This window comes from Lagopus muta, chromosome 14 (assembly GCF_023343835.1).
Source record: "Lagopus muta isolate bLagMut1 chromosome 14, bLagMut1 primary, whole genome shotgun sequence".
Taxonomy (NCBI): Eukaryota; Metazoa; Chordata; class Aves; order Galliformes; family Phasianidae; genus Lagopus; species Lagopus muta.
In genome coordinates, this window is record NC_064446.1 from 17,402,962 (window position 1) to 17,426,287 (window position 23,326).

The 23,326-nt window shown below is 51.3% G+C and overlaps 1 protein-coding gene across 8 annotated transcripts; it reads right to left on the reverse strand.

The window, feature by feature from the left end:
• Window positions 1-2,515: 2,515 nt before the first annotated feature.
• GRXCR2 (glutaredoxin and cysteine rich domain containing 2) lies at window positions 2,516-21,271 on the reverse strand. Of its 8 annotated transcripts, XM_048960762.1 has the most exons (8): window positions 20,190-21,271; window positions 18,540-18,755; window positions 12,950-17,870; window positions 11,427-11,517; window positions 8,737-9,002; window positions 4,411-7,642; window positions 4,197-4,283; window positions 2,516-3,788 (listed from the first exon to the last, which is right to left on the reverse strand). In XM_048960762.1, exons 1-3 carry the CDS (start codon window positions 20,457-20,459, stop codon window positions 17,691-17,693), a joined length of 666 nt encoding a protein of 221 aa, XP_048816719.1. In that variant the 5' UTR covers window positions 20,460-21,271; the 3' UTR covers window positions 2,516-3,788; window positions 4,197-4,283; window positions 4,411-7,642; window positions 8,737-9,002; window positions 11,427-11,517; window positions 12,950-17,690. The 8 variants fall into 8 exon arrangements, with proteins under 8 accessions (XP_048816719.1, XP_048816722.1, XP_048816716.1 ...); XM_048960765.1 differs by lacking the exon at window positions 4,411-7,642; XM_048960759.1 differs by having other exon boundaries at window positions 4,197-7,642.
• Window positions 21,272-23,326: the final 2,055 nt, after the last annotated feature.

Below are 23,326 nucleotides of genomic sequence, written 5' to 3' on the forward strand. Positions count from 1 at the left end.
TCCGAGTGGGGTGAGTGGAAAAAGCACACTAAGCCCTGGCATTGCAATGGCTGCTCTGCATTTTGCAAGAGGATTGGCAAAGGGAGCCCAGCCTGCTTTGGCTGAAAACTCCGATGGTTAAAATGAACAAGAACCAAAGCACAAGTGAGTGAGAAATGGTGTGGAGGAACTCTACAGAGGAACTGGAGAACACACCGTTGAGACAGGAGCTCTGCGCTCAGAGCCTGCGTATCACCAGCACAGAGCACACAGAAGAGGTGGACATGGGTGACGTGGGCAGAAGCAAGGAAAGATGCACAGCTGGGCTGAGCCGTGCCTGCTGCACAGAGCGTGCTGCTGCACATCTTTGGTGTGGGGGGAACGCGCATCCAAGGGCGAGCTGAAATTTCTGCACAGGGCAGAACCAGCAACTGACATTGGGCGCATTTGTGTTTCGTACTCCTGGTATCTGACAGATATCAAAAACCAGGGCATCCACTCTCCCTTCCCACCAAGAGATGCCAGTGACCTGTGATTACAGAGCTGTCCCTCCAAATGTCAGAAACGTCCACAGCACATCCTGTTTACATGGCAGCACCACATGTGAGTCTTTTCAAGGTGGCATTCAGAACCACGTCCTCCTCTCAGGGCAGTGTCCTTCGCACCGGGTGCTCCCTGCGTGCCATGGGAGCAAATGCCATCGTTTGTTCTTTGCAGGGACTGAATTGCACGCCTTTTTTATCTCCTTCTAAATACTAAAACATAATGGAACTTGGTTTTTTTGAGGACAATTTTGTCCACTGTGCATTCAGCACTTCTGAAACTTGTTTTCTAAAGAGTACAGAAGATTGGTGCCAGGCTGCAGAGTCCATTTTCATTTGGGCACTTTGTTTTCTCAGCTAATGCAAAATACAGCGTAATGGCACTAGATGGATTTGCAGCGTTCTGTGCTTAATTGGTCTCTTGTCTGCGTGCTGCTTCCCTGTGTCTGCTGCTCTTGGCTCCGAGCCAAGCCAGGTCTTCAGGGCTGCAGGAAGGCAAGCACTTGTTCATAGGGAAAACAAACCAACCAACCAACCTCTCCTACAGTTTGGCACCATGACTTTGGTGGGGATGTGCCAGGTGCTGAACGCACCCCAAAGGGCACTGAGCACAAATGATGTTGGTGCTCCCCAGTGGGTGCTGGGTGCTCCCCACAGCCTCTCTTGGCACTGAGCTCCCATCCCCAGGCCCAGCTCTGCCCGCGCTGAGGGAATTGCACACACAGCTCCCAGGGGCCCCTGGCTGCTCTGGCGGATAGCAAAGCAGCTAAGTGCTCTAAATCTTGCCACTCCTACGGAAACATTGCTGTCATTAGTGAGACAAACATGAAACGGAAATCACAAAATGAGAAATAAACAGCAAAAAATAATAACGTGCTTGATAACTGGGAACGGGCAGTTTTAAAGCAGCAGGGATAGAGCAGCACAGCTTAACTAACGGCTTACTCAGGGCTGCCAGCTCAGGAGGGAGCACAGACACAGCACTGCGGGCTGCACCGAGCTGTGGGGCTGCAGGCAGGAGGGCTGAGGGGTCCCTGCAGAAGTGGGGCTGCACCTGTGAGCCACCTCATAGCAGCAGCAGGGCCCCCAGCTCGTCCCATCTCAGCCCCACACACAGCACCAGGGCTGGCAGCTGGAACACACCGTGGGTTTTGTTTCTAAAAACAAATCAAAGCTACCGATCAAACTCTGACACCGGCAGTGTTGCAATTAAATATCTACAGCAGAAACCTGTTCCTAGTGAAATTATTTTCCTCCGCCAACTGTTCAATTTCCCCATGTAACAAAATGTGTCATCTTTCTGGATACGCCGGGCCGTGCATATGTCACAGCATGGAAGGGTTGGAAAGTTTGGTGGCTTTCTGCAGCACTCACACAGCCTCCCACAGGCCACAGCCAGCAGCCACAGTGCAGTACGTGGGCACTTGTGTGTGGCTGCAGCAAACAGGGCTGAACACAGGGCCTCGGCCATGGAAAGAGGCAGGAGGCAGCTGGCAAGGATGGAGGCAGAACATTTTTCTTCTGTTTCTTTCCATACTTGTTCCATTCATGGTCAGGCAGCCCATTGCCTTCCCTGGTGAGCTGCAAGTTCTTGTGCCCCATCTCTGCTCAGCTCAGCTGCACAGAGCTCGTGGGGCTCCTGACGTGAGTGCTGATGAACACAGCACTGTGGGACCACCTCACCACCCCCACAGAGTTAATGCTCCCTGAGGTTCTCAGAAAGGAGCTGTGCCAGGCTCATCAAGCACAGCAGAACCTCAGAATACAGCAGGCGACACGTGAGAAACTGGACAGACACAGCGGGGTCAGCAATATTCTGTAAACGGAGAACTGAACTCCAGCTGCCACTCAGCACACAGCACCCATCCTCCAGTGATCAGAGCTGGTATCAGAGAAGGTGACTTTCTGATGGAAATGTTCATAGATCAGCTGTAATACAGTAATTAAGGGAATCAAATTCTGATTTTCTCAACTTCTGAGCTCATCATGTCGGCTCTGTGCCCACCATTCCCTGCACGTGGCTTCAGTGAGTGCAGCATTTGGCCACAGTGAGGTCTGGGAGGAACCCCAGGCTCAGGAGCCACTGCTCCCAGGGAAGGCACAGGTGGGAACTCCTGGGGACAGACAGGATGCTAGTGGGTCACTGTGGCCACACACAGCTCCTGCTTCCAGGCTGGAGGGAGAACACAACTGCTTACTGTGCTCATCCCAAAAGCCAGAGCAGCGCAGGAATAAAACTATTAGTCCTAAAATCATACAAGCATTTGGAATAGAAGTCATTTGATGGCTTCTTTGGGTGTTCAAAGCAGTAACTGAAGAAGAATCAACATGTTAATGAACGTATTTAGTCTTGGCCATTACATTTCATAAATATTTGGCGTTTGGCACTCAGACTCCAAACTCACAGCAGTCAGATAACACCAACCATGCAGCACTCCAGGCAGTTCTGTTCCTGGCTCACTGGGATGGTTTACACCACAGCTCTCCCACCCCCAGCGCAGTGCAGCAGCTGCAGGGAAGCACCAGAGCGGGTCTGTGCTCCTCTGAGCTTCACACCAAAGGTTTGAAGTGATACCATAGTGTTACACGTGTCACAGGAGGAGGACACGCAAAGGAGATGCTCTGTGTTGGGCACTCCTGCACCCTGCTGATCCCCTGCAGCCTTCTGCCTCTGCTCAGACACAACAAGAGAAACATTTCCTGAAAGAATTCAGATGCACGCAATTTAAAACTTGTACCGAGGCACATCTTTACAGTTGGGTATAATTACACTGGCGGGAGCACGGTAACCAAACACCGCCATCAGGGCTGTAATAACGAGCAGTGCTGACACAGGCAGGAAGCGACAGCCCCACTGCGCTGCTGAGGTCGAGCTCTGTTTTGGGGCAGTGAAGTCCATCTCAGAGCAGTGCATGGGCTGTGCTTGTGCCTACGGGAAAGACAGCAATGGGCTGGAGAGGCTCGGGGCTCCTCATGGCAGCGAGGGCTGTTTGTGCAGCAGGGCTCTGTGTTCACTGATCGAACGCGGTCCCTAGGGATGGTGCACCAAATTCACAAGGAGATGCCATTCCCAAGCTTACATTTTTTCTCTGTGATTTCACAATCAGTGTTCCAGTCTACAGTCTTCTCTTTTTTCCCCCCCACCTCCACACATGGAATTCTCTCCCCTCAGTAAAATGGTACCAATGAAGACCAGATAACAGCCATGGAGTCGCGATGGCAATGAAGATATTCTGTTCCCAGGAAACAATGCAGGTTCTTTTTCTCCTGCAAAGCAGAGAACATAGGCTTATAATAACGTTTATTAGGAGGTAACCGACAGCCGTTTGCTCTTGTTCTGAAAGTACTCAGAGCTGAGCAAACCTTCCCTCTATGGGCAGACCCTGAAGATGTTGTTTTCCAGCAGGAAACCTTCAGATAGAAACAACTTCTTTCTTAAGATTACCACACTGTGATGTATTAAGTGAGAGAACAAAAGACAGGACACAGAAGTTGACGCACTGCCCAGAAACTCAGAGATATTATTAAGCTTAACGTTGCAGCAGACAGTTATTTTTCTTGAAAGCATCCCGCTTTTATGGAGCTATTTCTAAAGGACAACAAGCTGTGTTATTTGTACAACTGCAAAAAGCACAACGTGCAACGGGCATCACAGATCTGAGCAGTTTTCCTCACCTGTAGAAGGATGCTGCATTTACAACAGCTCACAGGAGCACCGTCAACAAGCTGCTCCTGAAAAAGCCTCTCCATCATGTTAATACCCTGAACAAAAGCACAGATAAATGGCAACTTTACACACAGCTTCAGTACCTCCCACATCAGAAAGAGGAGCCCCACAGTACACAGTAACACCCTGGAGAAAAAAAGCATTTTTTGATCCCATATTTACTCTCTGCAGGTTCCCTGCTGCCTGCATGGCACCAAACACCACTGACTTCTCAGAGAGGAACCAGAGAGGACAAAGGACTCTTTGCAGCTCCCACGCTGTTCCAAGGTGCTGTGATCCCGCAGCAAATCAGTTATGTCACACACTGTGTTCCAGTTCTGCCCCTGCTCCTTGCTTCTCAATGCACTCGTCCTTAGAAGGGAAACGCCATCGCTTGTATTCTTTGCAAGTGGTTGGGTCTGCAATGATTGAAGTTCTACACATCAGTAACTCTATAATGTAGGAAAACAATACTGAACAAAGTCACAGACACCATCAGAGGACCACAGGGTGAGCGTTTCCTCTCAAGAACGGATCTGCGAGGGGAAAAGGAACCGTGAGACAATAAACTGTTAGTAAGGCACCATTTGGGTTGTTGATTTGTTGGGGTGCAAGGCAGTTCAGCCCCAGGTGCTTCCCACCACCTCCATTTGGATGCACTGAGCTGCTTCCCTCAGGATGGGAAGCTTTGCTGTTTTGTTTGTTAAGTGCTCCTCTGTGCCAGGGCTGGATGTGGTGTTTTGCAGCAAGGCTCTCCTCAGTTTTGATTTGGATTCAAGTGCAAGCTTCAGTAGTGCAAAACAAGCAGCTCTGCATTTGTTGTACAAGCAGAAGAAAGAAAACATGGTCACCGTGTAGAAGAAAACCTAAAGCACCCCTCCTCACCCACGCCTTCGCTCTGCACACTGAATAGCACCCCTTTGCCAGCTCTGCTGCTCCACTTTGCTCCGATGTTGCAGACATAAGGTTATCTGCAACTGAGATGGGTGAAGACTTAACCCGGGCTGTTCTCTGCTGCAGCAAAAGAAAAAGAACGTCTCAGCTGGGGCCATTCAGAGAAAAAAGAAAACCACAAAACCAAGAAAAAAGGCAATTAGCTTTAACAAATAGGTCAGGAAAGCTTCCTTTCACATGTCCATAACAAATGAACGGGGTATTTTCTATCTACAGCAACCAGTCCATCTCTCACAGCTTCTCCTCGAAGACAACGAGCTGACTGCCTCGGCCCATCCATCTCAAGGAGAGGTGCCACACTTAGCAGAATAAAGCACTAATTGACATAAGCGAGGACGCTGAGGTTCACCCCAGGGGACTTGAAAATGTTGTTTATTGAATCAATTATGTTCACAGTGTGACAGCTGCTTTTTCTTTTATTTCTTCACAAAGCACTGCAGACTTTTAGGCAGAAAAGTGTTGAGGAAGAAAAGGGGAAGGAGAGGGGAATCCATGTAATGACTAAAAATCCAAATGGGCAGATAGGAGTTGTTACCCGGTATCTTTCCAGCAAGCAATGACTAAATCAAAGCCTAATCAATATATTCCTTTCAACTAAAGTTCAAACACTTAAAGCTCAGCCCCAGGAGATCACGGTTAAAGGAGCCAAATCTGCACTACTTAGAGCACAATGATGCACTCGAAATGCAGAGCAAACTTTGCCTACTTATTACACACCGAACCTCTGTGGCTTCAGCTTAAAAGCTGCTCCATCCCAGAGGTGCTGTGCCTTGTGCCATGAGCTGCCCTGCCCCGAGCATCCCGCACACTGCTGGGCAGCGCTGGGAGCTTCCTCCACTGCAGACCTGCTGGGATTGCATTCAGTGCACGCCAGAGCCCAGCTGACAGGACAGAGCACACGGCATCTGTCGGGCACCACACAGCTGCACGAACCCTGTAAGGTTTAAATAAGAGGTTAAGAGACACGTAGAAGCACAGTGTTTGAGTTTGATGACCTGCGTTCCCACTGGCAGCACACAGGCAGGGAAGCTGCAGGCACAGCACATCCTGCCCTGCTGCCTCCGCAGAGAGCGCACAGCTTCCACCCCTCTGGAACCGTGACAAAACATTTCTCAGTTAAACACTGAGATTGGAGCTCAGCTCCATTTAGCAAACACCACATTACAGCCTTCCTTTACTTTCCACCCCATATACATTCAAGTCAAGGGAAAGGAATCTAAAAAAGAAACCAAGAAGTGAAAATGACTGAAATACTGCAACATTTCAGAGACAACGGATAAACCGCACATCTACGTAACAAAGATGCTCTGCTAGAATCGCTCCTTTATCATGCAGCCTTACAATCGCTCCGGCTTTGCCCTTGCAGTGCTTAACGCCAGCAGAGATCATTGCGACTTCGGAAGGCAGGGACAGGTCCGTGTGAGATGGGGCACTGCGGGGCTGTTATGCATTTAAAGAAATAGAGCTGCCAGAGAATAGATTTGATGCCAGTAACAAAAAGTGACTAGAAAGATCGTTGTCTTTAACGTCCAAGAACAGTTCCACGAGCAGTTCACCTGTCCCTCTCATCCCACAACATTCAGTATTTAGCATCGCAGTACATGAGCTCAGCCGCACTCACTCATCCATCTGAAGCTCCCAGCGCTGTCTCCTGCTGCTCTGTCTGCTCCATCCCCTCAGCCCCTCACCTCCTGCAGGACACAGCAGTGCTGCTGCTGGGACATGAGCGTGAGTCTGGGCTCTGCAAGCAGCAGCCTTACTTCTTCCAGCCAGCCAGGGCAGGTGCAAGAGAAGCAAGGGCTGTCCGATTGCACCATTAGGAAGGATGCAAACCAGGTGCTGGAAGAAGTCAGGCAGGCACAGTGGAAGTGAGGAGAATCCTCACCAAGCTCCGTCACTCACACGAAACTGCTTTTGTACCTCTACATAATACCTGTTTGCATTGCCATTTATTACTTGTGGGCAAAATGTGTCTCTGAAATAAGCTGTGGCCAGGCCGCTACAGAGACCCCATCTAACAGCTTAAAAGAAATGAAATGCATACACACAGCTGTTGCTTACAGGGAGAGCAACTTCAGGGGTAAAACTAAAGCCTGTGCATGTATTCCAGGCACACAGCTCATCTGCATTTTTCTTTTCCAGAGCTCTGCAAACACAGCCAACATTTTTAATGGATTTCTAACACAGCACTGAGCGACTCCGTGGTCGAGTTTCTCCATCTGCTCGCTGTGTGCTGCCTGCAGCCTGCAAGACAGGTTCTGTTACGTGCTGTCATTGCTTACAGTAGCAGAGATGCTCACTTTCGCTTTCTTGATGACTTTTTTTTTTATTTAAAGCAAGAAGATCATACAGCTTTCAAGAATAAGCAGACGAATGAACGGTCATGCTGTGGTTTGAACTCCATTCCCACCTACGGCTCTTGGGGCACAGCTCTCGTGCCAGCAGGAGAGAAGGCAGAACGCTGCAAAGGACACATTAAAATGAAAGTAAATAAGTAGAAGAAAACCTTTACAAGAATTCACCACTCAGTGCTCAGAAATAATTAGAGTCACACCTGGACTGTGGACTTCAAGTACACCTGACAAACAAATTTCTCCATTAAAGAACTAAGACAACAACCAATGGGAAGCGTGGGTTTGTTACAGTTCTGCACACACACGGGTTTTGTGAACCCAGCTGTGAAACTGCTGTGTGAAGCAGGCACAGAGAGATGCCTTCACTCATCAGAAACAAGACGAGAGCCGAGGGGGAGGCAAAAAACCCTCATCTACACAGCAACAGAGAGATTTCTCTCGCTCATTCTGACAGCAGCCACAATTTTTTTGTATTTTTAAAGTTGAGGCACACGATGAGCCCCAGCCCCCCCAGGTCACAGCTGCAGGACTCTGCACATCCCAGTGGCACCGCAAACTGCAGGAGGCACTGCTGCTGCTGCCAGGCTGGCTGTGCACCGCAGCCACAAACCAAAGGCCTCCGAGCCCTGTGCGCCCCACGGCGCTGCTGCAGACGGCGCCCATCCAACCCACGACCCCACTGAGAGACAGAGCTGCTGAGGTGCACAGAACTGCTGCACGAGATGGGCTGCAGCCATTGGAAATGCACTGGGCTGCCAAAACCAGCCAGCACTGCTGGAGAAAAGCGATGGGATATAACTCACGTGGGCTATTTGTGACTATTTCAGTGCAAAGATGCTATAAAGCTGCAGATTATTATCACAGTATCAGCTCGTGCAATGAGACATTAGAAAGAAAAACTGTTCCGATGCCCGGGGGAAATCAGGAATAAGAATAAATTACAGGAATTGATACAGACACACACACACCATGCTTTAAAAGGTAGTTGAAACAAAGCTATTACCATAATAAAACTAAACCCACTTTTGTTCCGCGTGTTCTCTGTAGAGAAGAGAAAAGGTCAAATATTCTTTCAGCGGTCAGAAGAGAGAAGGAACCCAGACTAAAAATACCAAATTTATTTTAAGACCGGACAATGGGATGGTTTGAAAACATTCACAGTGTCATTCCAGGAAGAATTTCAAGGAATGGATGAACCTACCCTCTTCATGTCTTCTATGATGAACTGAGGAAAAGCTCCCAGCACACAGCAAACCTGAGCAGAACTGCCCTTCTGTGAGGTTACCCTACAAAACATGAACAGAACACCAAATTCTGTGCTCAGAAAATCTTCATTGTAAACTCTCCTGTAGAAAATCATTGCCTTGAAGTCTCCGTGGCTGCAGGATGGATGTCAGCAGTGAATGTCCAGCACCAAACCCGGCTATACTGGTCAGCATTACTTATTAATTTTGCTGTTTCACCATTCTAGGAGGAAAAAAAAAAAAGAGGAAGGTATTGATCTCTGATTGATTCCTGGGCACACAGCTGGCAGCACTGCATCCTCACAACACTCACAAAGAGAAGTCTATTAATGAGATCCAACTACTAAATTATTGACCAGTTAAGTACAGCAAATTTGGCCTAATTGTTTTTGTGATGGGAGTTTAATTAAAGTGCCTTTAGTATAAGAAGTCTAGCAGTATCGTTCAGGTGTTGTCAGGGGAGGTTTCGAAATGAAAGCAGCAGTAGCACCCAGCTGGAGCACAGGACAGCCATGCAGTGCCTGAGCAGAGCTGCTGTCCTGCAGGAACCAGCGTGCGCCAGCAGCGCCCAGAAGGGAGAACAGTGAAATTAACCAAAGCTGTGACAGCTGAGAAATATCTTCCTCAGTGGAGGTCCCCCCCAGCTCACAACCAGCAGCACGAGGATTCACAGCCCGCTCCACGTTCTGCTCAAGCTGCACACTTCCTGCAGTGCTCACACAGGGCACGGCCTCAGCCCTCGCAGCACCGTGTGACCTGATGCACGAGCTGCCCTGCAGGAGGCTGAAGCTGTTGGCTCAGACACACTGCATGGTTTGGGACTTCTTGCTCTCCTCAACTCACAGTGCCCTGAAGAGCTGCACAGAGCTGCTGCTGAACTCTGCTGGCAGCACTTCATGGGAGAGAAACCAAGCAGCTCCGTGCACAGGAGGTGTCCCTCTGTACTCAGTTCTCATCTCTTTCGTGGCGCTGTTCTCTCTTCAGGGGCACCACGAACAATTTCCCCACTAATCAGATCACTCGAGTCTCCTCATGGCGAGTTCTCTTATTTCTCTCCAGTGCAAGCATGTTGATATTATGCCTTTTACATAATTCCTGCCTCTATTCAGACATGAACATCACCACAGGCATCCACGCAGCTGAAGCCAACCTGTTTCCAATCAGTGCACCTCAAATCCCCTCTCAGCTGCACAGGCTGGGGGAAGCAGCATGGCAAACATCAAGGACAGCCCCAGACCAGGGCAGCCAGAAGCAGCTGTGGGCTGCTGGAGGAGCGGGGCACAACTCTGCACCAGCAGCACCAGCATCCAAAGCTGATGGGAGGAAACATCCCCCCCCAGAGCAAATGCTGGCTGGGCTCTTGCTCTGCAGGGCTGCATGGCGGGGGGTTCCAGCAATCCAAACCAAAATGGCTCATAAACCAGGAGGAGCATACCCTCGAACAGCAAAGTCCCACTACTGACTTCTAAAAACACCTGAGAAAGAAGGACTTGAACTTTGTCAGATTTATCAACCATTCTTGTAGCAGCCACATGGGCCCTGCTGGACAGCAGTGCCACACTTCCCAGGGAACAGCACAAGGCAGAATTGGCAACTAATTACAAGACACCAGAGCACAGTAAGAAATAATGGGGTTGACATCAGCAAGAAACAAATCATTTTTAAAGACAGTCTCATATCACATACCTGCTTATTCCACTGCTGCAGGAATTAGGAATTCCACTTTAACCCTGCCAGAAACCTGCATGAAGACATTTCTGTGCTCCTCTCTGCACAAATACCGATGCCTTACTCCCAAGCAAAGTCCCATGGCAGTTCACATCTCTGAGGCCCAGCAGGCCAAACATCAGAGAAAGAAAACTGTTTGGGAGTGGGAATGCTCCCTGTCAATGGCCGGTAAGCAGGAGCCAGCTGGTAGTTTTAACTGCTGGCCAAGCATCTGCTGGTGGGTATGAGAGCACAGCAGATGCCCTGGCTGTGCTGGAGCAGCAGGACAGACTTCTATGACTGCACAACAGCACATGGAAAATTAATTTCCAGCCATTCCTTGTGCTCTGGCCAGAGAGCCTAACACAGAGCTTGAAGGCAGCAGCAGAAAGCTATGGGACAGCAACCAGCACTGCTTTACATGCAGTCAAGACAAAGCAAAGGAAATCATTACTCATCTCAAGCTCTCAAAAGGCAACAGACAACACTGCCCAGGGAGGGGGAGCACAGCAGGCACTCGGACCCTAGCCAGTTTGGGTTTTCCAAGCTCTCCTTGAAGAGGGACATTCTCATTCAGGAATGTGTGCTGTGTCCGTCTGAGATAGGTAGCAAGTTTGCATTGCCCTGCTTCTCTGCTGCATACAAAGCCAAGTTTCCTCTTCTCACAAATGGTGAAGGACGGGCAGCCACTGGAGGATACACAGGAGTGAACACCAAGGGATCGTGCCCTGGGTTCCCACATTTCCTACAGCCTGTAAGGGCTCCTCTCACCTCCTGTGCAGGGACTCAGGATGCCACACACAGCTCACAGCATGCTAAAGGCCCAGTGAGAACTATTTTAATTCCCTCTGAGCTCCACTGCAGAGTGGCTTTTTGTAAGAGATGTAAAATTTCACAAAATGAGATCAACCACAGTCAGGTATTAAGCTTTATGACTTACCTGAACTTCTCCAAATGATCATCTTTCTCAGGATTTCAGGAATTACAGCATGTCACAACTTCCCTCCAGCAAATAATCCCCATGGACAAATCTGATGATGAAAGTACATTACAAGTGTTAAAGAAGCAGATATTAGCATCTTTTAAATAAAAATGGAGACATCGGAAAACCTCACAGGCACAGCAGGCGTGCGAGCAGGAATGCTGGCAACAGATTTTTATTGCTTTGAATGCAGCCTTGTCCTCTGCTGCTCGGGGGCGGTGGGCAGGCAGGGCAGCAGCACTCACTGAAGCTTTCCCTCATGGCTGCCCACAGCCCCATCCGTGTTCCCCAGCCCATCCCTGGGCAAACACACTGCGATCAGATTTACAGTGCTGTCCCGTCTCATTTATTACGCACTTATTTCTGTGCTGAATTGGACCGGCGACAAGAACAAAGCTATCTATTAGGAGACAAATTACAGTTATTTTGCATCTCCAAAAAATGGCCAGCTTTTAGAACCACTTTGTCTTTTAATATTTAATGACCCAGATGAAGAACAGAAACCTCAGGACTGTGCAGAACACGAGGCCAGCTGGCAGGCAGCCTGGGTTAAGGACTTGTCAGGGATAAAAGCATGTTCTGGAGCGGCACTCTGCTGGGTCTGAGAGATGAAAACTTTATGGAGCTCAGCTTTCAGAACTCAAATACATCACATCAGCGATACGAAGCATCTTCACAGAGCAGAGAACAGAAAAGTGTTCTCCAGGATGAGTGCTTTTCTGCCTTCAATAGAGCTGCCACGGCAGCACTGATGCCCTGCTCTCTGTAATCTCAGAGCACTCTCACTGACTTGCTCACAAAGAGCGCAGCCCCAGAATGAAGGGCCCTGCTAAGCTGTAAGACAGAAGATACCCCCAGATGTATGACAAGGAGCACCCACAAGCACTTGGGTTGAATGGGAGGCAAGTTCTTATTCCACTGCCAATAAGAATCTCATCACTGGCCCAGTATTTGAAAGAAGAGAATTATTTTCAGGGATAGTCATATGGCATTTGATCTCCACAGTGCCATAACTGCTTAACACGTACCCTACAGAGTCATACTACTTTACATGCCAAATATCTCTTGCAAACTCAGCAACTGAAACACAACCCACACAGTATCACCGGGCCTCATGTGACCACTTCCAACCCCAGCAGATTTATTTCCCATCAGTGTGACTGGGAAATAGCAACACTTCCACTGTTTCTGCAGCCAAAAGATGCTGTAGCAATTGGACAGACCAGCATGATGGCAAATGGACTTTCACCAGAAACATAATGATTTCACCGTGCAAGAAAGGTGCTATAAGTGAAAAAAATTGCTTACCCATATCAGAAGATTCCAGACTCACAGGGGAAAGCTCCACCAAAGAGGGATCTCCAACCAGAGATCCTTCCTTGCTGGCAGCCAGCCCTTAAATGAGGTCTAAGAGAGGAGCAGCCAGGCTCCATCCCTCCCTGTCACACAGGTAAATTGCTGCAGCTGTGTTGGTGACTGACCTGACTGGGTCCTTTCCCAGGTGCTCCATCAGTGGTTCAGGCCAGGACTCAGCAGTTCCCATGCAGATGCTTATCCATGGGACTGCCTTACCAGGAGAGAAATGCACAGCGCAAACATCACAGTCTGTCATGCAGGAACAGGGAATAGCCCTGCTGCTGAGGGGATGGGGCTGCAAGGACCTTACTCCTTCTGTGGAAAGCAATCAACACTCATCAATAATGAAATATAAAATTTAAAGCATATGAGAATGTATTGAACTCAGTTCTTAAAGGTTACTGTATTGCCTATGACAATAAAAATGCCAGATTGAAGAAATACTGAGCACCAAATAATGACCAACGTTAAATAATACGAAGCTTTAGAAAAGGAAGAGAAGTTGCATTTAAGACCAAATCAATCTGGGTAATGCAGTGACAAAGTGCATTTATGGGAGCTCTAAAATTCCAACACAGCAAAACTTTGGCTTCTGCGCTGACGTTCGGCTCCAGCACAGGCTGTTCCATGCCCAGCTCTCCTGCCTTCTATTGCTGCAGATCACAGGTCGGCTTTAACAGCACAAGGCTCTCCCTTCCCGTTGCTCGCAGGCTGGAGGCTTCTCCTCGTCGTTCTGCTCTGAAATGGCAGCAGCCGCACAGCTTCATTAGCAGCGCAACGTACACACAGTGATGCCCAATCGCGTGAAACAAAGAGCCATCGACATAAATCTTCCGCTAAATAGCAGGCTCTATTACCCAAGTATTTAAACAGAAATAGACTCAATTTCCCGCACAGCACAGAGAAATAAACGATATTACGAGCCTGCGAGCAGAGTGACGGCCGGGCGCCCCCGGCAGCGCCAGAACCCCGCAGGGAGCACGGCACGGCACGGCACGGCACGGCCCCGACGTGGTGCCCGCTGCCATCGCTGTCACACCGGACCGCTGCTCCTTTCCCGGCTCCTCGCGTCGTGTGGCCGAGCTCGGGCTCCTAAAGCTTGGGCTCGCACAGAGCCGAGCAGCTCCTGCCGTGCTTAACGTGGGCTCGCAGCCATCCGCGCTCCCCCGGCTCTGCCCGCAGCACTGGGCCGCTCCGTTCCGTTTCGTTCCGTCCCGTCCGGCTTCGCTCCGCTTCGCTCCGGGCGCGGTGATGGCGGCGGCCGCTGCGGATGAACGCCGCCCCCTGGCGGCCCCGGGCGGGCAGCGCCGCCTGAGTCCCGCCGACGTTCGTTCCCCCTCGGGATGCCGGAGCTGCGGAGCTCGGCTCGGCTCGGCTCGGCTCCCCGCAGAGGGCTGCCCGGCCCATTCGCTGCTGAGCAGCTCCATGGAGGGCGGCTGTAGATCGGCGCGCTTACATCTGACCCCATCATTGCGAGAGGTCCCCAAACAAATTCTCGACACTGCACCACAGAGCGACCGTCTTTAAGCCATCGGTACCACAGAAATGACATTTTTTTCAAGAGTTTTTTGAGCCCACTGCACGGATGCAGAGCGCCACACAGAATTGCAGAACCACTAAGGCTAGAAAAGACCCCTCGGATCACCAAGCACGACCCCAACCCACCCCCAGCACACACACTAACCATGTCCCCAAGTGCCACAGCTCCAGGCTCTCACACACCTCCCCTGTGCTCCAGCACCAGAAGTGGCCGCTCAGGGCAGAGCCCCGCACCGGACCGCCCCGCGGTGCCCGAGCACAGCCACGTTCCGCTGCATCCCATCCTCCACCAGCAAAAACAGACAATTAAAATCGGTAATTTCTGTTCTCATTCGCTCTTCCTGCACATGTATCGATTGCTTTCCACAAGAAACAACAAACAGAATTGATTCCATTACTCATTATGCTGAATCCAGGGAATTAAGACCCCTCATGCCTCTCCTAATGGGAATGTGTGCCATCATTTATCAGAAGCAGCAGTTTTCATCCGCAGCGATGTTTCTTAGAAGTTACTTGGGGGAAATAGCAGGCCTTTTACAGCAGCGCTCTGTTCAGCAGCAGAAAGAAATCACTGCAGGTTACACGTAATGATTTGTATAAAAATGAAATATTTCGAAGCAGAGAAGGGCTGGTTTTACAGCAAAATCAAATGGAGCCCACATAAATCAAACTGACAGCTTCAAAGACTTGCAAAATGTAATAGCGTTTAAATGCATAAATATGCCAGTTCTTTCTTTTTCAACTCCAAGGAAATGAAGTGGTGACACTGCAAAATCAGCTCAACCTCTCCAGGTTCCTTCATGTTGTGACTGTGCTGCAGAGGTGGTGGTTGGGAATAAATGGGAATTTAAAACAATACTCCAGCAGCAGAGGCACAAACGCTGCGGTGCAGGCAGTGCGAGGGGTGCGAGTGGGCAGGAGGGGATGGACGCAGCCCCACGAACTGCCTGTGTGACTTTGTGCTCTGAGAACAGCTGTGCCTCCCTGCAGCACTCCATGCTTCCACCCACAGAACCCCGGCAGGAAGAACAAGAGCAGGAGAGCTGCAATCAGCTTTAACTGTGGCGTTCTGAGCAACTGTGGCAATCCTCTCTTCAGTCATGCAGAGCTCCTGCTTAAAAGCAAGTGATGCACTTTGCTGGCACATGGAAATGAGGATTATTTTAACCTTTCTGCTCTGCGCCTCTGGCTGTCATAATTAGCCTCACTACTCACCTCCAACTGCCCTTCTTCGGTCCTATAGAACTTTAACACTGAATACGATTTCTGTTTGCGTTTCTATGCCGGCTCATGTGTTCCACAATGAAATAAAGCAGCCCTGCTTCTCCCCGACCTCCAGCTGCCGAGCAGCCAGGAGACTCGGCAAAGGGCAGCCCCTGCCGTCCCTCCCAAGTTGGCTCAAAGGTTTCCAGCTCTGTTTCAGAGCACATCCACAGGCAGCCATAGCGTGGCAGTGTAAGCCGGGCTGTAAGCGGGTGCGAGGCCCGAGCGGGGAGCCACGGCCCAGGACTGCCACAGCAGGACAAAGGCCATGGAGTTTACTTTTTTTTTTTTTGGAAAGAGAGAGAAAGAGAGAGAGAAAGAAAACCTTAAATGTATCTTTGCCACAGCCCTGTTGTAGGGAAATAAAAGAGCAGCTGTAAATGATTAAGAGAAACAGACGATCGATAAAAGATTCCAGACTAAGCACATGTACCAAAGTTCTGGCATTTCAGCCCATGAGGAAATTCGGATTTTGCCCGGGTTGGGGTTTCACACAGAGGACATCCCGGTTCCCGTCAGGGGCCGCAACGGCGCCGCAGGGACCCTTAGCGAGGAGTTGGGCTCGGCGTCCGACCAGCAGCCCCACATCACCGCCTTTATGTGCCACCCACAGCCCGGCCGTACGGCTGCCGAGAGCAGCGCAATCACCGAGCAGGCAGCGGTGACCTCAGCGACGAGTGCTTGCATCAGCTCTGCCGTAGACATTGAAGGATCAGGCAGCAGCTCCGCCCGCTGCTTTGTTCTCACCGCAGAGCTTTGATGCCGGCCCGCAGGGATCAAACGGCCGCTGCGGGGCTGAGCGCCCCGGTCGCTCTCGGAGCCGCGAGGATTCCTCTGCCCTCACCAAGAGCCGAAGGGCTGCGGTTATTCACACTGCAGATCCCAACGCGATAAATGGAGCGGAACGAGCATCAGCTGCATTTTTGTGCGCTTTGTTTGAAAATTAAATCATTCGTCCCCGCTCAGAAAATCCAGCGGCTCATCAGTGGAAGTCCGAGGGCTGAGAGGGCTTCCAACCATTGAAACAGCTTGGAGAAACCTCGCAGCCATCAGCAAACAGAAAGCTGGCAGCGAGCCGGGCCTGCAGCCTCAGCGCGGCGCAGGTGGGCAGCGCTGAGCTCCTCGGTCTCACCGGTACGGCGCAAGTGAACGCAGCCTCGGCTTTGCTCATGAATATGCGGCGCCATGATTTAAGGCTTCGGGGAGAAAAAAAAACACACAGCGTGTTTCCCCCATTTGCTTCCAGCTCCCGAATCCCGCGCATTCTGCACCACCAGGGGCAGCCTGCAAAGAGCTCAGCATCACTGCTCCACCTTAACTAATTAGAGTTTACCTTCTGCAGATTACATCATGGGATTAATATTGGGCAACTGGAGTCCTGCTCGCTGCCAGCCCGATCCAGAAAAAGTGCTGAGCAGTGGAGAGGGGAATTTCAGTTCAGCACTTCCTCCTAAGCAGGCTAAAAGCTTATTTGTTTCTAGTTGAATAATAAATTACTGTAAGTTTCTATGGCTCCTGATTTGGGAAAAGTTTTCAGTTTCCCCCATAAGCCAAACCTTAAAACAATCGTTGTGTCCATTAAAACAGACGTAAGAATCAGCAAAATCTTCAGGAAAAGTTCGTGACACCACGAGTTCAGAGGTAATTACAGAAGATGGTCTGATGTTAACGTGCTTGGCAAATTAAAGCCCAGGGGAGGCACCACTCTGTGCTGCCGTGGCACAGACCCACACCCAGCTGTGCCCATGCTGCTGCCTGCTGCTTCCATAGCAGTGCTGCAGGCACTGCCCACGCTGGGCTCCCGGTGCCAGGTGCAGTCCTGCAGGTCTCAGCCCCCACGTGCAGATCACATCACGTGGCTGTGCATTTGCAGGACGGGGCTCCGATTGAGCAAATGTGTGCAACAGACAAGAGGAACAGCATGGAGCAGAGGCGCTGCGTTCGTATTTATGGCGATCTCCCGAATCGTACTGCTCCCATCTTTAAAAAGTCCCCATGAGAGCAGAGCTGCTCGAGGTGAAATAACGCAAAGCTTCCCGCAGCCCCGGGTGCAGCGCAGCTCCGTCACGCAGCGCAGACCTGGCAGGGCTGCACGCCGCTCTCGTTGCAGGCTGGGCAGCGCAGAGCCCTGTAGGACTCCTTGAATCTGTTTGCCAGCATCGAAAACTTGCTGCCATGGCACAGCGAGCAAGGAGCACAGCCTGATCCTTTACACTGGGAGCAAGTGCGCTCAGCACCTCTTTCCTGCAACAGAAAGGTCATGAAAAATGCTGTTACTCAGCATCAGACGTGAAGATCAGTAAATACCTGGGCTGCTTTCAGCTTCTGCAGGGTCCTCCTGTGAGCGAGCCCTGAGCGAGGCTCCAAGCAGAGCATCCCAGCACCCTGCACTGCACACAGCAGGGTGGTTTGGGGCTGGCAAAGCTGCAGTGCTTTGTATTTACCCTGCATGACAGCATTTGTCTTGTGGGATCAAATTGTGGTCGGATTAATTGGGGTTCTGACCAACAAAGTCTAACCCGTGAGAAAATAAGTGGAAGGCACAATCTCGTTTCAGCTGATATTAAAATTTTAGCCTGGGGAAGTCTCAGCCACACAGCAGCTGTGTTTGGCCTCGTCAGGCTGCAGAAACTCAGTCTGCTCTCAGTGATGGAGGACGGAGCTCCACCACACTGCTGAATGTCAGTGACCTCCAAAGGAGAACCAAGCAGGAGGCACGAGGGCACTGGAGGCAGAACAACAGCTGAGGGTGCTGGCTGTGCTGCTCAGTCACATCCAAGTGAGAGGAACAAAGCGATGCTCCTAACCCAAATTCAGCTGAAGTGACAGATACTGACAGAGATGGGGATGGACGGGAGCACTGAATGGTTTGACCAGAACCAGGAAACAAAAACACTTCCTGTTTTCTCTTACCTGCATGTACTGGCTGCAGACAGCCTTCTTTTCCACATCCTTTTTATGCCCAGCACCAATTCTTTCTCTCCTCTCCCTGTACACAAAGGCCCAGTCGCTCACCCCCTCTGTCTGGATGATCCTTCTCATGAGCTCTCTCTGGTCCATCGGCGCACGGATGATTTTCAGGTTGTTGGTGTAGATGATGATCTGACCAAAGTCAATAACTGGGGAAGCCTGCAAGAGGATCTTATCAGTTTCCCACCTGTATAATATATGCTCTGCAAACACATTTTGGATGGGGAAAGCTTCCCAGGATGGAAATTCTCATTTCAACCCAGAAGAAATGAAAAATGCACAATGCTCAGAGCAGCAGAGCCGGCATATGCCAAAAAGCCCCCGCACTGGGGACTGAGCCACATCTCTTTGAAGGCTGAGCAGTTTGGAGGGGATGTCCAGAGCTTGGCCTGGAAGTAGCTGTTCAGATGATGGTTACCTATTAGGCAGCATTTGGTGGGGTTTCCAGACCTAAATGAAAACTTCTCTTCGTAATTTGCTAATGCTGACCAAGTGGTCAGATGGGGTGAAACAATGGGGTGAAACAATCTTGTTACCCAGTGCTAAGCTGTGTTCCTAACAGCCAGCCTAAACAGCCATCCATGGGGACCCTTGCATTTATATTCTTTTCTAATGGTTTTAAAACCAGCTTTGTTCCAGTCACAGACATTTGAAAGCATCACTTTGCTTTCCCGATCTTTCTTTCCCTCACCTTTCCCAGGTATCACATGGCAGTTACCACATCCTATTGCTTTACCTACTCTTCATATTTCGCCCTGTGTAAGTATCCACGGCAAGAAGAGGAGCTCTGCTAACAAAAGGCCGTGCTGGCAGCTGGGCATCACTGCCCCAGAACAGAACCACAGGGGCTGTGAGCACCCGCCCTGCCCACAGCACCAGGCATGGAGTGCCCGTATCTGCACAGCTGTGTCCCTGCACCCAGTGCACACTGACACAGAGCAGGACCGGTGCTGGGCAGCGAGGTTACTGCAAGTACCAACGGTTAGGGAGCCTGGAGGATGGAGATGAGCGTTACCCAGGAATGCAGAACCAATTAACGGCATAGATAGGATCACATCAGCGCTCTGTCTGGGGCAGGAGAGATTCACAGTGGTTTGATATTTTCGGTTAAACCAGATGCCCAGGGTATTACCTTGGTACAATCCAAGTATCAGCAAGTCAGGGCTCCTAAAGCAAACCTGAGGCATGATTTAGCACCACTAATTAGCAGGGGGCTTGCTCCGAGACACAATGTCATGGGCACAGCCCTTCTGCCAGCACAAGTCATGCAGCTCTAATGTTTGAAATGCAGCTAATTGAGATAATATCCACCTTACGTTTGGATGCGTCGGGGTTATTCCGTACAGATACTGGGATACAGGGAAATGTTTCATCTCACACTGCAGAACAGACAGATGCAAATCAATGTGGTGAGGACCAAGGATGGAGCACAGAGCAGATGCTGCTGTGCTGATGGGACAGGGCTGTACGGGCGCACATTTAGAACACCGCTAACAAAGCTGGCTACACCAGAACGAAGCCCCCACCTGCGGTCCCTGGGCCCACATCTCCACCCGCCCCGCACGTCCCAGGGCCGAGGCCGGCACCACTCACCCCATAGAGCCCGCTGCCGGCGGGGGGGCAGCCGGGGCCGCTCCCATCCCCCCCGCAGCCGCTGCTCTGCGGGGGTCCCGGCGCGGGGCCGTCGGGCGGCACCCCGGGCTCAAAGCTGTGCCGCAGCCGCCGGGATTGCTCCACGGCCGGCGGCTCCAACGCCTGCCCGTCCTCGTAGACCTGCTTCAGCACGCGGCCGCTGCACGCCGACGAGATTCGGAAGCGCACTTTGCGGGGCCGCTGCCCGGGGTTCTGCTGGAGCTCCTCCATGGCCGCGGCGCCGCGCTCGGCTCACTGAAAGCTCCCCAGCCTCCCCGTCGCACCATGTATAATTCAGGCTTCTCGTAGCTCCTCTCATCTTACAGCAAAACCGACACTGCTGCGTTAAATATTGATAGAAGTTCACAAAGAGAAAATACCGAGATGTGTGGCAAGTTCTGCAGAGCTCCGGCGAGCGGGAACAGGAGCGCAGGACGAGGAACGGAGCGAGCGGGGCCACGGGACTGAGCGGACCGCCGCGCTCCGGGCTGTGCACTGCGGTCAGCGCTGTCCCAGTGTGCCGTCCCGCAGCTCCCCACCATTTCTGACAAGATGAAATTCACAAGGACAAGTTCACTGGAAAAGCTCTCCTCTCTCTCTAATAGGAATTGTGAATAATTCCTCTCCCGTTCCGGCTCTGAAACCCTGAGAGTACAAAGCTCCGTTTCGTTTTAATCCAAACGCGTTTCTCTGCAGGGCGGTGGAGATCCAATTAAGATTTCATCCCCTTTTGCTTTCAGCCTCTATCGCCAGTTCCTGCAGGCTTTGGGCTCAGGCCCCGCTCTGCAGCAGAGCTCCCTGCAGGAGCAGACGGGGCTGTGGGGCAGCAGGAGCAGCCCTGGGGGGCCGCAGTCCCCAGATCTCCCCCAGCCCCGTTGGGCCCCTCCCGACCAGGGCTCACCTTTCTTCTTGCAGGGAAAGGAGGGGTGTATTTAGTACAAAATGCATCAGTGGAGCAGCTGCTGGCAGCTCTCAGAGATCCCAACACCTGTTTACACCAAGCACTCACAGCAGGTGAAGGCTCTCCCTTTCAAGCTTCAGCATTTCAGCACATTTCTGCTGCTGAAGGAAGCTGCATTGACTAGAACCTGAGTGGAGCATCTTGTCTTCATCCTGCTGATCATTCACAACCAGAGCTTTATAGCTAAACATTCTCAACACACCCATTTATTATTAATTAGGAGTTGGCCATGTAGCAGGGGGGTTCAGAAGGCCCCTATGGCCCTCCCTATGGTGCCACAAGCTGTGGGCATGCAGCAACGTGCCACGTGAGTGCAGCCAGGCACACCTCTGCATTCTCCAGCACCATGCAGTGCCTGTGCCACCGCCTGCTCCACCCCAACATGACCAGCTCACGTGGTGGAGCACTGATCTGCATCCATCAGGCTGTGCTCTCTGTGTACCTGGGAGCCCCATCCACCCCTTTCCCTGACTCGTCCTGTGCCAAGCAAGCCCTGCTGTTCAAAGGCACACAGCAGTCCTAATTGCCACGAACCACACTTTATAAGATACCTTAATTGGAGTTCATTTTCTTTTGATTAAGAGAACAATCAAACAGGAAACAAAGTTGAAAGCAGCAATGACAGCAGCACTTCACATCCACACCAGCAGCTGAGCAGCTCCCATGTTACACACAGCTCAGTGCCACGGACCCACGGCAGGCCCAGAACTCCCCTAGAATTCCTTCTGGGAGCCCTGCAGCCACCAGCACAGTGCGGGCCATGCCAAGCCCTGCTCACAGCACCGCGCTGGGCCCCATCCTGCTGAAGGCACAGCAGTGATGCTGCACACAACAGAGGTCACCAAGCTCCACAATCTGCATTATCACGGGGTTATCCCTTTAGCCTTTGGTCCATCAGATTTAGCAGTGCGTTCTCCCAGCACACAGCCAGCCTGCACCCCCTCTGCACACTAGGAAGCACCGAATGCTGTTGGAAGCATTCCGAAGGTTTGCAGAACAAAGGCAGACAGCCTTGCCCTAAGGAGCGTAACATGTTGCTTTATGTCTATTGCAACAACACAGGATACGTACAAACGAGGACAGATAGAGAAGTGGTGGTGAACTGCACTGCAGCTCTTTGAAGACATGTTTCCACCTGCACATTTTGCTGAGAAATGTTTTGTTGCTCTTTGCTCATTTTCACTTCCTTGGAGCGCTGCGGAGCTCCTCCTGACAAAGCAGCAGCAGCAGGAAGCAATGCAGGCAGCTACTCACAAAGGGATGTGCAGGGGCTACAGCTGGGCTGCATCCCACGCATCATCACTGCATTGCTGGGAGCGGAAGGCAGGAAGGCAGCTGCAGCCATTGTCTAATGGAGTCGGAGGGGGCTCTGTGTGCTGAAGAGAGCAGGAAGTGAAAGCAGGAGAGAAAGATACCTCGTGGGGTCACAAGTGGGCATCCTTGCTGCTGGCATAAGAAAAGCTTAATTTTTGTATAAACACTGGGAAAAATCTCACCAGCACTCAGACAGCCCTGGATGCACAAAGAGGAAGGTTGTGAGACCTAATGGGGGAGAAGGTAGTGGCATGACCACAGTAAATACGGTGGTGAATGAGGAAATATCAGCATGCCACATTAACCGTAACTGCCTGTGAGCAAGAGGAGGAAGCTGGCCTCCCTGTGCTGCTCCACAGGTTCCCACAGCAGGGGCAGCCCAGCCCCCACCCGCTCTCCCCCTCAGCCTGCACAGCGCTGTCACTGCTGGGCTCAGCCCAGCCCCACGCTCTCTGTGGCTGCTCTCCACACGTCCGTGCTGCAGGGACCCACAGCACCACAACAGCTTCGTTCCTGCACAGCACAGTGACAGGCACACCCTGTGCTACCAAAGGGGCCCTTGCCAGCAGCACGGCAGCAGCTGCCCCTGCCCTGAGCCCCATCCCATTGCCACACGCAGCATTTCCATGCACTGCTGAGCAGACCCAGCACAGCTCTCCAACAGCAGCTGCACACTGAGCTGCCAGCTGTAGGGACCCAGCCATGCAGGTATCTGCCACCACTCACTGTCACACAGTGGGGGACTGCCCCATCCTTCTCCTTGCCCCATCCTTCTCCTTGCCCCAAAGAAAAGATACCCTCATCACTTTGATCTCATAAAGCA

Bases quoted from the DNA above. Each gene is read 5' to 3' on its own strand.
- GRXCR2 (XM_048960765.1), bottom strand. From the start codon at position 20,459: ATGGAGGAGCTCCAGCAGAACCCCGGGCAGCGGCCCCGCAAAGTGCGC. The intron at 18,756-20,189 runs GTGAGTGGTGCC...ATCCTCTTGCAG, and splicing joins CCGGCAGCGGGCTCTATGGG to GCTTCCCCAGTTATTGACTT. The intron at 17,871-18,539 runs GTAAGAGAAAAC...TTTCTGTTGCAG, and splicing joins TCTGCAGCCAGTACATGCAG to GAAAGAGGTGCTGAGCGCAC.